The following is a 15,887-nucleotide window of genomic DNA, read 5'->3' on the forward strand; positions in this document are numbered from 1 at the left end:
CCAATAATTCTGCATGTAGTCATGCCATCACCATGCAAGCCAGCCACAACACACAACCAAGTCTAGCTCTTAGTCTTCTCAATGGGATGCTCCAACTACAGACTTCCTTCCTTGATGTAGGAGTGCCATCCATAGGTCAGCCACTCCAAGTGCCAGCTCCTCAAATGCTGAGGCTTTTACTTGAAAATGGGTCACAAGTGATAACAATCTGTGTTTAAACCACTATTCCAGTACAGCCAGCTAATATGACTCTTGTTTTCCCCAGTATTTCCCTGATGTTATGTTTCTATATTTTCATGTATTTTACCACCTCTTCTCTAAAATCCATTTTAAAAGCAGAAAGATCTCTAAAAAGAACAGAAGCCAAACATAAATAAAACAAAGTAGATTCAGGGAGTTTTAATGTACACTGGCTTTTTTATTCCATGCAGTTGGCTTCAATTTGCATTCTTATTTCCATCACTGTACAGTACTTCAGTACAGACAATTAGGTTTGTGTCAGGAAGTCACCATTTTAGTGAAAATGAAAAAAATCTTGGAATAAATGCCCATGGAATGGTCACATTATTACAACACAAATGGTGCAACTTGAGAGAGGGCTGTCAGCCAACATAAACTGAATGTGCTAATGTCATCAGATGTTCTGGCTTGCCAAAGCTTACTAAAATGACACAAATCAGTGATTTGCCACCATTCAGTTACCTCACATTTAAAACAAATTGTAAAGTTTAATTCTGTTACTTCCTACCACTGTGCCATACTGAGGTAGTGCAAAACTTAATGCACCTGTGTACCAAGACCATATGCATCTAATATCCGTAGTTTTAGTGTACCATATTTGCCAGAAAATAACCCATTTAAAACAAAGAAAGGCTAAATAAACTTGGAATCTACATTACAATATACAGAGTAATTATTTTGTATGTATGTATGTGTCACTACTGGCCACTGGAGATATTAAATATGCTTATTTATTTTTTTTTAATTTACGTTTGGCAAGCGTATACCAGATAATATACTGAATGACAGCACTTTCTCAAATCTGAAAGCTTCCTTCATTAGGGATTTACACAGCATAAAACAAAACATTTCACAAGATGGATCACAAATGAATTCATAATTGTGCAAGTTACCATGAAGCCAAAACTTCTGATCTACAGAAAAAAAAATTATAACTTAATAGGTTACAATGTAGTCCAGCTACAGGAATAGAAATGGAATAATTTAATCTGATCAAATACTGTTCATTTCCATACAAATAAAACATTTCCTTCATTATGTCAATGTGCTAAAATTACAGTGACTAATATGCTGAATTAACATAGCAAAGGAGACTGTAAACCAAACACAAAAAAGAACTACATGTGTTTTTCACCCATTTCCCAGTCAGGTTTGTACAAAGTGATTCAAGTTTTCTTTTTTATATCAAGAATCTTACCTGTACATTACCTTTCACCATAATAACTACTATGCTATGCTGCCTCAGTGAACAATTATTTACATTATGCATGCTGGAAACTATATTAGCTTGTTTGACAAGAAAATAAGCGATATTGTGCTACTTGTTTCCTCAAATGCCAGCTGTTTGTCTTAGCTGGTAACATCACAAAAACATTACAATAAAAATAAATAATGCAGACTAACCCTGTTGATTCCTGCCCTAGGCTCAGTGTAAAAACTATTTTAAGAACTTCATAGCCATGTTTTTTAAACTGTCAACAGAGAGAAACTGGAGGCTGGCTTACTTGCTTTTGATGCTTTATGATAGCTTTGTTTTCTGCCTTGTTATTTTATCTCATGATAAACCCTGCCATACCTCCTTTGTAAATTTGTAAGTTTAGCAACAAAAGCATCTGTGCTTCTAAGGTTCATTTGGGTCGCAAAAACACAACACAAGTAATTAATGGCTTCATCACTGTTACAAATCAAGACAAAATCAGGATTCAAAGTTTGAAATCACTAATGATTAATTTCAAGATTACTGTCATTTTTTAGAATTGTGATTCTACTAAACTATCTCTGTGTCAAATTAAATGAAAATGCACAGCAAAATAAGTAGAACAGAGGCTACATTTCTGGACCAACAAAATATGTGACATGGTTCTAAACAGGCTTATTAAGACTACTAGCAAACTAAAACAGTTGTTTAAGACAAAATAAACTGCAGAGGAGAAAGGATACAGTTCACTTCTACAGATAAAGCAGGCTTTGAAAGCAGGGTTCCAGGAAGCTGTGTTTCACAGACTGACATTGCTAAGTCTAATAAATACAAATCTGAAAGTAAATATAAACCTGAGGGTAAGAAACTATTAACTAGGCTGCAATCTATTGATACAGCATCACATCTGTCAAAAACAGCTAACTAGAAAAAAAGAGTAGCAGCACCTCAGAAGTGAGATCAATGAATACAGAGTTACACACAGGAAAATAATAGAAAAACAGCACTGCTTTAAATGACAATGCATAGTATATCAGAAAGACCAACACAAAATGTATGTTTTTGCAGTGCAGTGTGGATGGCGACATAAATGTTAGACATTTCATCAAATGGGAACAGAAATAAGCTAAATCAAATCCCGTTTAAAATAATACTTCTGACACTGGCAATCAGCACACTTCACTAGAGCTTTGAAAGGAACACTAACTGCATACATTTCAATGAAAGAAGACTGAGACAGTGCAGGAAACTGACTGGGTAAGTGGGAATGGGCTGTTTTTGAGTTACAAAAAATCACTAAAATGCACCTGATGACAGGGGATTAAGAAACACATGGTGACAGGGTACTCTGAACATGATATGAATGGGAGTGATGAAAACCAAACTACTGAAGGCTGACAGCAAGTCTGGTCCACACTGAAGTATGAATGAAAACAAGTGGCGGGATGAGATGTGTAAAAGAACTGAGAAAGCACATCAATTTTAGAAGATGAGTAGGACAAAGTGACAAATTTCTTCTAAAACATAAAGGTTATTTGTATGACTTTTTCCTCAGTATATGGAAATAAAATGAATGATATAGAAACCTTTATAGTAACTCTATAGGGTCAACAGCAATGCCATGAAAAACAATGTGTTTGTTCCATACACTGATGTAACAGTAGCTGCTTTGTTTCTACAGGGCTATTAAAATAACCATCACACAATGCAACAGCAAGCTGGGTTAAATCCATGCTTTGGGCATCAAGATGCAGCCCAACTCTACTGGGATGAGCAAAGAAGACAAGAATGTATTCTTGGGGAGAGTCTTGATAACATTCACAATATCATTTGCATTTACAAGCTAGTCATAATCTGCATGAGATATTTTACATGTATTTCATAATATCAAGAGATGTACATTTATTGAGATCCACCAGGACTGGAGGAAGTGAACACTGAAAACCACATATGAGTAAATGCTCTCCCCATGTATCAGCATGAGCTCTCATTTGAAGCTCAGTCAACATCTTTACAGAAACACTTGTCCCCTATTCTACAAATGGCAGAGACTCTATAATGGACTGCACTTAACATAAGGAAGCTGAGATTCTTGACAAAAAGGAGTGGAACATAATTCATGGCACAATAAAGTCTGAAAAAAAAGTAAAGGCAGGCAAAATTCTACAAGCAAAGACAGGGAACAGAATCTTGACATATAGCAAGAAAAATATGCCATGGTAGCAGCACATCCTTTCTCCTCAGCTAAACATGGCCTATCATATCAAACCAGCTATGTTTTTCACTTAGCATGGAGTACACTGCTACGCACAGTGTGAAACTAAAGGAGCTGTTACAGAGACTACATAGTTGCGGATACTAAGGCAGACTGTACTTACAGATAAAATAAAACTGGATTAGCTAGTTCCATTCTGCAGAGTGAAGAAGTCTGACAGAGTTAATCTAGGTTTGTAGGTTATAGGGATACAGTGAAATTTTGCTGGCTCACCTGAAGAAAAAAGGAGGGAACACTGGTAGAGTGTCTACAGACAAAGGTCCACACTGACATCACTGCACATTACGGGTGGTGTGAGACTGTGGAAAGGGCATAAACAAAAATGCCTACTATTGCTGTCACAATGATACCAAACCAGGTTGCCCTGATCCCATCTCTACCCACTCCCTAAATATTCATCAAACACGTCCTTGCTTAGCACAGCCCTGGTCTGAGGGAGGGGGCAAGTCAGTTAACTGATAGGGGTGTTTGCTGTAGAAGAATGAAAAATGGTTCCAGGATACAGCAGATGACAGAAAGTAGTAGGGAAAACTGAAAAAAATAATACTAAAATGTGATTATTAAATAAAAATAAACTGAATCTATCTTTTCCCCAATCATGAAAAACAATGCTGTGGTTTGATAAACAATAAGTAACATAGAAGCAACTGAAAACGTCAAGACATCATTTACAACAATATGTGAAACTCTACAAGGACACGGAGAAGCCATTGAAAGAAAGCAAAAAAAGCTTGTCATATGAGCAAGCAAGATAAAGATTACCTTAGAATGTGTACCCTTAGAAACAGAACAGACAACTTTGAAGTCTCTCATCACATGTTAAACACAAATGGGAGAAGCAGAAACATCAAAAACTAGGTGAATAACTTTAGCAAACACACACTCCTAGTACAGCTGAAGTTACTGCTGACTGGTGAAATGTGATTACTGAACTACAATGTTGAGTTTGTCCCCCTGAAGTGGTGAAGAAAGGATGTAAATTTAAAAACATTTTCATGAGACTCATAACTCTGAAGCAACTGCCATGAGGTTGGAGGAAGAGCAACATAAATACTTGTATCACTATGAACAAGGTGGGTAATTCATGCAACAAAGCTCTGGAAGGTACATATAACACAAAATGGGGAAATGCTACACAGTGAAAGAGAAACCCAGCAAGTAAAAAAAAGTATATCTGACAAGGCTACATTGCAAAGGTAACACTGTACTGGTCCCTATGTTAAAAAAAAAAAAAACTATGAAAAGATTTAAAACATAACTCTGTGGGAGACCATGATGGAGGCTGTAAAGCATGAACTACAAGGAAATATGTTATGACATTGTTTTCTAATTCTACAACAGAGCAATGCAAGATCAAATTCAACAGTTTTAGGACATCAAAGATCAAGGCAACATGGAGGCATGAAGTATGTCACCATATGAAACAACAAACAAGAAAACTGGAAGGAGGAAGCTTATGTTGTGACAAACACTGTGCTTGCAGAAAATCAAAATACTCAGGACCTATCAGGAGGCTATTAGCCAATACTGCTGCTATCTACATATATCTACAACAACAATATTACGATGAAAGATAGGCAATGACACTCTGACTTAAGTTTGAGAACTACAGTCAAGGCTGGGTTAGGCAAAGGAGTTCAGAAGTCAATGTAACAAAGAGAATGTAGTCTAAACAGAACAAAAAAAACCCATACTGCTTTGGTATAATTTAAATTCTGCAAAATGCTTATTTTGCCAGTTTGTATCATAGTACTGACTTCATTTTCCTTTTCCTTGGGTTAGCACCACAAATTAAATGCAACAATCGTATTTAATAGATAACTCATATCTACACCTGCGTTCTGTCATTTTTCACAGCTTACTTGTAAATTAAGACAACAAATTCTCTTTAAAAATAGTTGAGTTATGTGAGCTAACATGTACCTGTAAATCTGTATCTGGAGGAAGAATGTTCTGGTTGATTGCTTGGGATGGGCTTCACAACTGAATAACTAAACCTTGTCAGGTACTGGGGATAGCTGTATTCTGTACAATAAATTTACCTTTTTTAACTTGGCAACTTTTTCATATGCTTACGACAGTGATGCTGCAAAATACAACTGAAATTTAATTATTCAAAGAGACACAAAGGCATACTTATCGAGGCATTTCAGATATTCCTTAAAACTGAAACCTTTTGGTTTTCTTGTTCACTATTCAATTTCAAGATATCAAGGGTCAATTCTGACGCCTGAAATACCATCCTGCTGAGATAACTCTCTGAATATATTATATAGTTTGCTGGCCCAATACGTATACCATGTTTCTAAAAAGTCCAAGCTTGGGGGAAAAACATTATTTACAGTACATACTATTAATACTCAAGTTCTAACATTAGGAACTAGAATTTATACATATATTGCAGGGTGCTATTTCAAGACACTTCATACATACATTTTTTTTTATGTTTAGGGACTTATTCTGTTCTGGTTAACACTAACTTTGTCTAACAAACAGGTCAACATGAAAATCAGGTAGCAAGAGACTGACTTGTTTTGTATGTCTGTATCCATGATTGAAACTTCAAGTCTGCAGAAACAAAAATTATCATTCCTTGCAATACCTTGTTAGTATACAAACTAAACCAGTGATGCCACAAAAAGAACTATGTGAAATCTATCTAGTTTCAAAGATGATAACTATTCTAGTATCTAGCTAAAACAATGGAGAAGAAAAATACAAGCACATCTCAACACTGAGTTTTGCAGCTGCAATAAGTAAAAACAAATACAAAGATGTTAACAGAGGATAAGATTTTTTCTGTTTCATTCTGGAATGTACTCGAGACACAATTCTGTGATTAAAGTGCACTCAAATAGGACTATATGTAATAAAAAAATATGGCAATCTAGTCAAACGACTTCATGTTTCCTAGAGAACTCTGAAAAAATAATTTCTTATAAAATAATGACATGACCCCCAACAGTCTCATTCTAGAAGGATGGGAAAATAAATATTAACATCTGTGCTGGGGAAATGAAATGCATTAAAGTGTGTTTATATTTTTAAACACAACAATATTAAAGAATCCATTTGTCCTCCATGCACAACTGTCCCATAAAGTACAGTTATGTTTGTTCGTATATTCCCTTGCAGGAAGGTTCCTCTGTGTTCCTCTTTATTAATTCTTGTCAGACCACTGTCTACTGCCTATAATGCCAAGCGCCTTGGTCCCTATCACAGCAGCAACAGTCCTGTGCTCATGCTTGTCACATTAACATTTGTAATACATGTTCAAAGTTCTTTTTCTTCTTCAAAAAGCTGCCACAAAACTTCATGCTTTACATTACAAAGTTGTGAACAAAAATAAATATTAATGTTACAGTACTTTTATTATTCAACAAAATATATCCCTGCCAACCTGAAGGAAATGATCATTTTCAGTCTAATCACTCCCTTAAAAGAGCTTCCAGAGTTTATTAGTGTAAGTTCATGTTATTGCAAATCCATTTCCTGAAGGTGTGTTCTTAAGTCTTAGTTTCAGTTTTAAGTAAAGAAGCAACCTCACTGAGAGGCACATAATGAGGTCAGTACTACCATGTCAACGTGTTGCAAGGCTTAGTGTTCCTGACGGTAGCATCTGATCCTTCCTCTTCAGATGAGTCGCCATCAGATTCTCCAAAGTGCAGTGGATTCTAAATGAGGAAAAAGGGACAAATGGAGAAAAGAGATGATGTTGATGCTATAAAATATACTGCAATCTGTTAAAACAGACCTTTAGTTTAGATACATAGCAATGTTTATCTGTGACAATGGAGCCACAGCCAAAGCTAGAAGAATGTATTAAGTTTCAATTGTAAATACACTTTTTTACACATTTATTGCCTATAACAAAACTTAAAATGTGAAGTTAAACCTCAAGTGCTTTAACAAAATAATTATAAAAGATGTGCAGACACATTTAACTCAATTTTTATCATGGCTTCAGGAACCAGAAAATGAATTTTCTATCCACTTCAAGATAGAAATAATCATAAAATGAGTGAAGACAGAGGATGCATTTACACAGGGTGGGATTCCTGAATATCTGGCTGGTATATACACCCCATGCTCCATAAGAGCTGCCATAAAGAATCTTGATCTATACACAGCCCTCTCCCTTACATCTGTCTCTGCATATCTATGCTGCATTATTCACTCTACAAGTGTGTCAGTGCTGATGGATGTGTGTGATTGCTGTTAGCAGAGATTCCAGTCCCACCTTCGCAGCAGTCTACCTTGTATACTGTGACTGGGATGAACAGCCCTGACAAATATTCTATGGTCTCCCTAATTCTGGTATCCCATGGCAATGACAAACACAAAGGTTTTGTTCAAGAACTGTACCTCACCAATGCTGTGCTGAGTGTCTGGCTAGGGATAATGCTATAATTATATCTTTAGAATGACTCCATCTACTGAACATATAACCTCAAGTGGACCACCACCATTGTGGAACATTCTTTTATAACACCACCCTGGCCTTTCATCAATCAAGACCTTAAAGAAACCTGGATACTTTGCAAAGGAGATGGTTATCCCTTACTCCAATGTTCTGTCCCTGGCAGGGGGTTAAAATTTGTCTGGATATTTAGGGATGGGCTCCACAGTATCCGGTTCCTTCCACCGCCGGCAAGAAACAAAATCTATAAGTTCATTAGCCAGGAGAGTTACCCAAGACGTAGCCCAGCCAGACCTGAAAGTCTCCTGGAAAACTGACTCCTCTTGCAAAGGGGTACTGGAAGACCAAGCACCTTCTTGTTTGAAAAGCTCAAGAATGTCTCCAAATGAGATGTCTTAAGGTGGAGATCTGGGGGACCCTTCCAGTTCAACAAAATCAGTGTCATCCATGACAGACTCCAGAGGGGAATCTAAATGCCTCTTTTTACACATTCTCTTCAGATGGAACAGCAGGATGGTCTGGTGAGGTATTAGAAGTGATGGGGGAGTCCTGAGGGACTGACTGGATACTTGAATGGGCTGGCTGTCCCAGTGTAATTGAAGAATGAGGCTCACAGCAAAGACCCAAAAGAGATAAAGTGTTCTGATTCAATTGGGTTGGAATGTCCTTTCTCTAGGTAAAGAGAATGCCTTCTCCACAATCTCGAAGGAAGAGTGCTTAGGGAAGACAGAAGCCGACACTAATGGAGTTGACATCTCTTGAACTGCCAACTCGTGCAACCCTGGAAGCACTCCACCTGAGGATGGAGTTAGACCCACGCTGTCCAGCATAAGGGTCTGAGGAGCATGGACAGCTCAGATAACTTCAGAGTTGAATCTCGTCCCCTGGATCTGGTGCTGATGCTTTGGCTCCAACAGTCCTACTTCAAAGGGCTCAGAGTCGAACAACTCAGGGAAGTGACTGGAATCGAAGAACGAATTGTCTTCGGATCAGATGAGGACATAGCCCAAGGATCATGGATCCGAGGGCTCCAAAACAGTGGGTTGAATCAGAGAAGGAGAATCCAAAGGGGAAGTAGTCACAGGCTGGCTCATGGAAACAATGGGGCATGGAGCTGGAATTACCCCCATCTGGATCTGAGTTCTGAGGAATTTCATCACCCTACCAACGTCAGCCTTGGATAAATTCCTGGAAGACCTGAGAGGAGAGGTCGAGGATGGAGGTCTAGAATGCTAGCATGGAGATTCCTGCAAGAAAGGTGAAGGGAGCTGAGACGTTATTGGATCCAGAAGAGTAACAGATGACCAGATCTGAAGTGGTTTGGACTTTGGAGCAGAGGGATCTGAAGTGGTCAGATCTGACTTTCTTGATATGTTTGCAGGTCGCTCTGAGGAAGAAGCTGAAAAGGATGTAGGATCCGGAGACGTCTTTCAAGAGTCTTTGTCCCTGGGAGCTGAGTCGGGCTTACCTTAGTCAAGTTTTCTTTGTGGGTGTTTAAGCCCCAACTAAAGCAGAAAAAGAAGATGAAGAAGAAAAAGAAGTGGAAGGGAGAAGACCCTTCAATACAAGTTTATTCCGGCTGTTGGTGAAAGCCCTGGAGATGAAACCAGCACATATGGAGTAATCTGCATCTAAATGGGCAGTGCCCAAGCAGTATACACATTCCTTGTCAGCATCTGACTTAGGTATTTTAAGCCCACAGGTGATGCAGTTTTTTGAAGCCAGTACATTTATCGGCCATACTGGCATAACTAAGAAAGCAAGGCTATGGAAAAAAATGTAAACATTAACGAAATAAGTCGATTTTACTTATTTTTTAAGTTACAAAAGAAAAGCTACCAACAATGGTAGACAGGAAATACCCTAAAAAAGGGGTAGAAAGATAGAAGAGGGTGAGAAATACCAAGTTATTAGTAACAACTGTACATGAAAATTACTGTAGAAAGAAATTTACTGTAAAAGGGAGGAAGTTGGCAGAAAGGAATCAGTAAATAGACTATTATGGAATGAAAAATTTAACTAAGAACTCACTATCTTAACTATGATTTTATCAATATCTCAAGAGTGAAAGGATCCATGTCTGTAGCAATGTGGTGGCAAACGAGATCTGGGGTATGTTACGTGGAAAGTGCATTATGAGTAAAGCGAGGAGCTTGAGAGTTTGGATCCAAGGATCTGGCAGAAGTAGCCAAGTAGGATCAGAGTCCCATCATTTCAGGAATGAATGCAAATGACAACATCAGAAAAAAAAATTACCTCAGCAATTAGGGAATGTTGAGAGGCAGGTGTGATACTCAAGCTGCTGTATCCTGCTATCTTCAGAGTACTTTTGTCTGAAAGATCAGTCATTTTGTGATGCAGAACAGGCTACAGAGGAAATACAAAGGTTTGCCCAACAAAAAGTGAGCCATCAAGCAGGAAGTGACTTTGCTTCTCATTCTTCTGATAATAAAGCACACAGAGAAACTTTGCCAGTGAAACCGTTACCATTACTCCAAAAGAAAATGTTTAAGAGACACAGAAAAACACAGGAGTTGACTAAAAGAAACAGGAGTACCTAGTAACTGAACTGGATTCCGGAGTTAAGAGATGGAGATGACCAGCAATACTGAAATTAGTGAATAAATGCAAGACTGCAAAACATCGATCACATTTGTGAAATATTGTTTTATAAAAAAAAGTGTAAACAGTAGACTTTTGTTGACTTTGTTAAGATGATTAGCACATGGTTCCCACGAATAGAAGTTGAATCCAAGTGTCTGCTATGAACTTCCCTTACTTTTGAGCACTCTGGAGATATTATGTCTCCACGCATAGCCATGAAATACAAAACGGATAAAGTTCCCCTGCAAGAAATCCACAGCAATGGGTGTGCTTTCCTTCTGTAGAACAAAGGTCTTATGCATACTTTTTTTCTGTACCCTGATTACCTAGGTTCTGGGAAAGGCTTTGCAGGTCAGGGTCAACTTGATTTTTGTGGTACCTCTGTTGCCAAAAAAATGGAGTGGGTTCTTCTACTGAAGGAAATGAGCTGAAGAGATCTCAAGATCTCACTTATCTCATTCAGCCTTATTTCATGACATCAAGGATCCCTGGGGCACCCAGTCTTAAAAAATCTAGGGCTTGCAGCCTGGAGGAGTGGGCATCAATCTTGCTTTGGGGGTCCTTTCCCTTGGAGGACCTTTAAGGAGGCTAGAAAGGCTAACACTGGAAACTCTACTTGGCAGAGTGCACTTAGATTTTTTTTTCTTTGGTGCCCACATAATGAAATTTGTTTCAAGGCACCTTTGGTTTAACAAACCTTCCTCTTGTCATAGGCTATTCTTGTGTGATATGTAAGGTGCACCTGTCCTTAGAACTTCCTTTTGCAGCATTACTCTGACTGAAGCAATTCATGAATGGGTGTCTGCATTTCATGCCACTAAGGAAACTGGTGCTTCCTGTAGAGACCTTAAATGTAATTTTGGAAAAGCTGACCCTTGACATGAGCTGAGCTTGCTGGTTCAAAGACAGGAAGTTTCACTTTGTACAAAATCCTATTTTTAGTACTTCAGCAAGAGTTCACAAGAGCAGCAGGCTTGGTGCACATAGCACTTTACATGATCTCCTACAAAGATGTGGCGGAGCTTAAGACAAGTGACTCATTTTGCCGAAAGTGGTCTTAGAGCTGACACTGAATTATACTGTTCTTATGCCAGTCTTTCTGAAATCCTCAGCACGATAGCTAGTGCCAGAGCCATGGCCTGAAGTTAAACGCCAAAAAATGTATAGTCATACCCTTCGGGAAAAACAAGGTAACCCCAAGCTACCATATAGGTATACCATATACCATATAGGTGGCAATCCACTAAGCACAGAAGAGGTTATCAGGGACCTGGGGACCCAGGTTGACAGTGGCCTTTCTTTTGACACTCACTTTGCTAAAGTGGTTAGAAAGACCTTCTACATTGCCCACCTGATCATGAAGGGATTCACATCCAGATCTAGTGAGGTCATTGTTCCCCTGTACTCTTCACTTATCAGACCAATGATCGAGTACAATGACCCATTCGGGATGTATCTCACCCGACATCTGCAGCAATTGGAGAGACCCCAAAAGTTCCTCACCAAAGGATAAAGGGACTCCAAAATCTGTCATATGCTGCCAGATTGAAGAAACTCCAGCTCTATTCAGTCGCATACCGTCTGCTCAGAGGTGACATGTGCCTGACATACAAGGCCATGTCCAACCCATTAATGGACATGCTCCACCTCAAAAAATTCAAATCCACCAAAACCACTAGAGCAAGCGACTTAAACCTTAGAACGGATATAAATAGGACATGCTGGAGGGATAGATTTATCACTCAGAGACTCCCTATGCTGTGGAATAAAATCTCGGTCCATGTGAGGCAGAGCACCTCGCTAGCTCTGTTAAAGAGAAATCTTGACCTGTGGATGGGAGATCGTAGGTTTACCCTGGGAATCATCTCTGTGTCACTGCTGGACAGAGGCACAACAAACTAATGGGCACAGTATTTTTTCATATAAGGGGTGGCGTAAGCCACAAAAATTTGGGCTAGGCTTATAAATGCCTTAGGGCAGATAGCCTAGTATAAACCTATGAACCTATGAACCTATAATGCGGAACTGAAAGGCATTTTTTTCTCACTTCACATCATTAAAGACAGGATGCTGATGGGAGGGGAACAGGAAGAAAAAAGATAACTAAGTAAAACAATTTCTGTTAATACTCTTTCTATGAAGCTTTTCATGATAAAAATTGCATGTTTTACAATAAAGCATTTTTAGTTCTTGTACGTGATAAAGACACTAAAGTAAACACATGCCTTTTTATCTTTCTTCTTTATTGGTATTAAGAAATGAAATGTGGGAATTAACAATGCAAAAACAGAAGAAAAAGGCTTGGCAAAAGCATGTTTAAGCTAACAGACTGTAATCTTGGATTGTTGAGGTAGGGAATGGGGTGCAAAAAAAGTTCATAATATATGTAGAGCAGATATGTTTTCTCTTACTGTTGTATAGGTGAATGTATAATTAAGACTCTTGGATTAACCAAACAACAAGTTTTAAGTGGTATCAAGTAAATATGAAAACAGTGAATATAATGAAAAGTTTTCCTTTAACAATAAATGTTTCAGCTTGTCTTTAGAAGCCTGCAGCTGAGGACTACATTTTTTTCTCTTATGCTTCCATGCAGACAAGCTAATCGCTCAATAAAAAGGCAGAAAAAGAAGTTATGCTCTTACTGGAACCTTCCATGTGAGTTGTTCATCTCGCCTTTGTTCTTTACATGTGGGTTCGGAGCCGATCCATTGGCTCCGAGTCGGCCGCTTTCCAAGCTCAAGATCTTTGAGTAACTCAAGGCACAGTCCCTATCCCATGATGCTCTCCTACCAACCCCAGATCTAGTTTGCTAAACCAGCAAGAAAAAACACACTAAGCAACCAAATTACAACATGCATATAGTACACAACTATTTGCAATAGCTAAACAATAGTCTGGCAGGAAAGAAGGACACTAACAAGACCAACCAGACCACTAGTCATACCCATTCTTCCATAACTTGGAGGGGGAAGGTGGGAGGGAGTGTAAGAACAAAGGTGAGATGAACAACTCACATGGAACATTATGGTAAGAACATAACATCTTTATGTGAAGTTGTTCAATCTCGCCGTTTGTTCTTTACACGTGGGTAGCGTTCCAAGCACCCTAATCCTGGGCGGCTCACGGGAGTACATTCCTGAGAAAGTACAGTTGTGTACACTTACCATAAATGTAGATGTTCGAGTGTATTCACTACTGCATTCATTACATTTGGGTAATCTGCTGGCAGGTTGCCCTCAGTCGGCCTGAATAACAAAGTCTTTGGTCCTGCGTCGGTTGCTGTCTCCTCTTCCATGACGTCAGGTCGTCAGGGGTATAAAACATGCAGCCGACACCATTTTGTTCAGTTTTTCTTGCCCCAGATGTCAGGTGCCCCCCAAATAGTGAGCGGAAAAAAAAAAAAAAATATATATATATATATATATATATATATATATATATATAAATATATATATAAATAAACAGAAATATATATAAATGCACTTTTAGCAACATAAACTTTACCTTCATCTAAAAGCAAATACACCACAAAGGCTTTAGTGTATAGTGAAGGAAAGAAAAGGTATAGAAAGGGGGATGGCGGTTGGGTAACCCGGACTTCAACAGTGAATACACTCTAACATCTACATTTATGGTAAGTGTACACAACTGTACTATGTTCTTCATGTTTCACTGTTGCAGTCATTACATTTGGGTAGAATCCCAAAGCTATGGATGGGAGGATGGAACTAAACAGCATTAGGAGCAGCTATAAGGCCCTGCAGGACTGCAGTGGCAAAGCCTGCCCTGGATTTGGAGAAGAGAGGCAAATGATAATGCTTTGTGAAGGTATGAACAGAGCTCCAAGTAGCAGCTTCTAGAATGTCTTTGGTTGGAACCCCTCTGAGAAAAGCTGCTAAAGTAGAGGTAGCCCTGGTGGAATGGGATCTGATCCCCTTGGGCACAGGTTTACCATGGTGCAAGTAGCAGAAAAAATTGCAGTGGCTTATCCACTTAGAAATAGTCTGCTTTGATATACCCTTCCCCTCTGACCCTGCAGCAAATGCTACCAGTAGTTGCTCAGACTTTCTTAGAGATTTGGTCCTGTTTAAGTAGAATCTTAGTTGTCTATGTATGTCCAATGAATGCAGAATCCACTCTCCCTTGTTCTGTGGATTTGGGTAAAATTTTGGCAGGTGAATTGTCTGGTTAAGAACCACACTGGATACCACCTTAGGCATAAAAGAAGGATTGGTCCTGAGGGACACCCTGTCCGGGTAAAATATAATAAAAGGCTCCACTGCGATGAGAGCCTGTAGTTCTGAAACCCTTCTTGTTGATGTGACTGCCAAGAGAAAAGCTGTTTTCCAAGACAGAAATTTTATATCTGCAGTAGCTGCTGGTTCAAAAGGAGGCAGGGTGAGTTTTTCCAGCACAAAATTGAGGTCCCATGCAGGAGTTGGTGATCTTCTGGGAGGCCTTAAATTTTTGGCCCCTCTAAGATACTGTTTAAGCAGAGGATGAGAAAAGAGGGGAGGCTCTGTGTTATAATAAGCCGAGATGGCAGAGGCATGGATTTGTATTGAAGAAAATGATAGGCCCTTGTCAAGCTTCTAAGTAAAATACTGTAAAATCTGAGGAATATTGGGCTTTGCTGTGTCTGCTCCTTGTGCTTGGTTCCAAGCACAGAATCTCTTCCATTTATCAGCATAAGATTTTCCATTACTAGGCCTTCTGGCTTCCAAAATGACATCCATCACAGATTTACTGAGAGGTGTTGTTTGAATAATTAATTGATCAGCCATGCTGCAAGATTCAGAGTTTGGAGCTGTGTGTGTAGAATTTGATTATTCTGCTGAGACAGTAGATGAGGTATTTGAGGCAAGTACCAAGGAGGAAGTTGAGACATATTCCCTAGAAGTGGGTACCAGTGCTGGCGACGCCAGTCCGGAGCCACTAGGATCATTTTTGTTTTTTCCTGTCTGACTTTTAGTAAGACCTTGGAGACTAGAGGCAGAGGGGGAAAGGCATAGACTGACAGGTTTTTCCAGCTGAAGGATAGGGCATCCGCTTTCCATGCTTTTTTGTGATGAGTTCTTGTGCAGAATATGTCCAACTGATAATTTTGGGGAGAGGCAAATAGATCTATGTCTGGGCTCCCCCATTTC

At 39.0% G+C, this 15,887-nt stretch overlaps 1 protein-coding gene across 1 annotated transcript in view; it reads right to left on the reverse strand.

The window, feature by feature from the left end:
• Positions 1 to 394: 394 nt before the first annotated feature.
• Positions 395 to 15,887, reverse strand: part of MAP3K13 (mitogen-activated protein kinase kinase kinase 13) — a 1,545,737-nt gene continuing 1,530,244 nt past the window's right edge. The window contains exon 15 of the mRNA XM_044075937.1: positions 395 to 7,387. Coding sequence (XP_043931872.1) covers positions 7,286 to 7,387 — 102 coding nt within the window. The 3' untranslated portion in view covers positions 395 to 7,285. The remainder of the gene's footprint in view (positions 7,388 to 15,887) is intronic.

This window comes from Protopterus annectens, chromosome 6.part1 (genome assembly GCF_019279795.1).
Source record: "Protopterus annectens isolate FY-2018-M chromosome 6.part1, PAN1.0, whole genome shotgun sequence".
Classification (NCBI taxonomy): domain Eukaryota; kingdom Metazoa; phylum Chordata; order Ceratodontiformes; family Protopteridae; genus Protopterus; species Protopterus annectens.